The sequence below is a fragment of the Galeopterus variegatus genome, unplaced genomic scaffold (genome assembly GCF_000696425.1).
Source record: "Galeopterus variegatus unplaced genomic scaffold, G_variegatus-3.0.2 Scaffold2508, whole genome shotgun sequence".
Classification (NCBI taxonomy): Eukaryota; Metazoa; Chordata; class Mammalia; order Dermoptera; family Cynocephalidae; genus Galeopterus; species Galeopterus variegatus.
Window position 1 is genome coordinate 39,314 of NW_007728619.1, and position 2,261 is coordinate 41,574.

A 2,261-nucleotide genomic window follows, 5' to 3' on the forward strand; every position below is an offset into this window, starting at 1 on the left:
AGCCCAAGTTTTTAGGGAGGGGACCCAGACTGGTTATACGTACCTTCAATCCTTCTCCCAGAGGAAGGCAGAAACACCTCAAAGCCTGCATGTAAGAACATCTACTGAGAAATTATTTTAATCAGACACCAGCTGAGTGGGAGAAAGAAAAAGAACAGAGAAGAACAAACAAAATTCCCTTGGTCTTGGATGTAAGGAAACCCAGCAGCCATGGACTGGCACTTCTTCAGAACAGCTGCCGTGCTGTTCATTTTTCTGGTAAGTGCATTCAGTTAAAAATCCTTCATAATTATTCTCAATGTAAACAAGTGAGAACTTTTTAGAAAATGTTATTTAGTGGTACTTCTAACCTAAACCCAATAAAAGTTTATGTTAATGACAAGGTGATTTTATGAACTAGATTTTTAAACAGTGTTTCGCTCTTTAATTGAAGACTCAAGGTCATATTAACAGACATCAGTGTCAACTCATTGTATCACATCTCTGACACTGAAGTCATTGCTAAGTCATGCCGGGAAAACATTGAATTCAGGAAATTCATATCACTACTTAGTAGCACTTTGTTGTTCAAATTCTCTTTTGCAAGTGCTTTTGAACTAAATATTGCAGGTGTGTTCTGATTTTTAACATAAACATTTTTTCATTCTTTTGGTATCTTTGGTAGCAGAGTCACTATAATTTTTAAAACATAAAAATAGTTCTTGTATGAATTAAAATCATAGCAGTTTGTGACTGGCCTCACTATCCAAATAATCTTGTCAGTTCGATATGTGGTTAGTGGTTTTGATACCACTAATATTGAAAGCCCCACACTGTTTAACTATGATTTTATTTAAAATGCCATTTTTAATTTTCAAAAAAATGGTGGTGTAGAAGATTTATAAATGACATAGTAAGTGAAAGAATGGCTATAATTAGGGAGTACGTATAATTATTACTATACTGTTTTTACTACTGGAAGGTCAGTAATAACTGTGATGTAAAAGTTGTATGTTTGATGGTCAGACAAATGAAATGAAACGTTTTATCATTGCCTCCTTTCCTGTTTTTAGTTTTCTCTTTTTAGATATAATATTAAGTACAACACCAATGTATTATGTCAATTTTACTTTCAGACAAAATTTTAAGATCATAGTATCTCTCACAGTAAGGTTAATGTAATCCAGATAGACAGGTGCCAGGTAAATTGCCCTCCAGCTTGGCAGGATGTAGTACTGTGGTTTATATTTGTTTCTACTTGCTTAATTTTTGAACTGGAATGTTGGGGTTGTACAATAACAAGTTGAATCTTTGTTTCAAGATATGCTGGTTAGTTTGAATTCAGTTTATTAGTTAAGAGGGGTTATAATCAGTGGATTTATTTATAAATGAACATCAATAAGCTGGTAGTTTTAGTTTTAAGCTGCTCTTCATACATTAGTTCTGTTTCATGGAACTTTTAATGGATTTTTAGGATCATTTGGTATCATAACTTGGCACATGGCAGCAAAGATCAATGAGCGTTACACAGTATGTCATTTGAACACAGGAGCATTTCTGTATTGCCAAATAATCAAATACTTTTATTTTTAATTTCATGTAAGTTATATCCATTAAAGACTGTTATAGTTTCAACTGATTAAAGTTTGTTCAGATGAATAATTACTAACTTACACTGAAATCTATAAGATACGCCTTATTCCTTAATTTATATGATTATTTCTAATTAATTACATCCTATAAAATTTCTTTAAATAGGCACTTCTTAATCATTCTTGAATAAAATGTATTATTTTATAAAAATCATACATCCTCTCTGAAATTTCTATCTCTAGAAAGAGGTTTCTGGGCATTTGTACTTTATTTTCTGAGCCTGGATAGTTTTTTGTCTCTGGGTTTGTTTGGGGGGTGGGGAGAGTTTTCCATATTTTACTTTGGAATCAATCACAAGTTTCTCATATGCATTGTTTCTCATATGCATAGTGGAAGTTATTTCTCAAAAATCTTATAATGGATTACAATGTTTCATTTTCAAATTGACATCATTACTTTTTTTATAAAACATTTCACTTTCTAAGGTTTTAAAGATTATAATTTATTTTTATGACTGAATTTACCAGATGATTTTGGTAATTGTCCTTTAATTATCTAATCTGCTTTTTGCTTTAAAATATTTTTTTTTCCTAAAGACAACCACTACTATAGCAAACTCTTCCAATTTCCTTTCTGCTAACCTCACTATGACTGTTTGCCTTTACCAAAAAAGAAAATAAAAAAGTCTA

The 2,261-nt window shown here is 31.4% G+C and overlaps 1 protein-coding gene across 1 annotated transcript in view; it reads left to right on the forward strand.

Moving 5' to 3' along the window:
- The first annotated feature begins 210 nt into the window (after positions 1-210).
- DSG1 (desmoglein 1) overlaps positions 211-2,261 on the forward strand; it is a 36,766-nt gene continuing 34,715 nt past the window's right edge. Inside the window, exon 1 of the mRNA XM_008582061.1 lies at positions 211-258. Within this exon, the coding sequence (XP_008580283.1) occupies positions 211-258 (48 nt within the window). The remainder of the gene's footprint in view (positions 259-2,261) is intronic.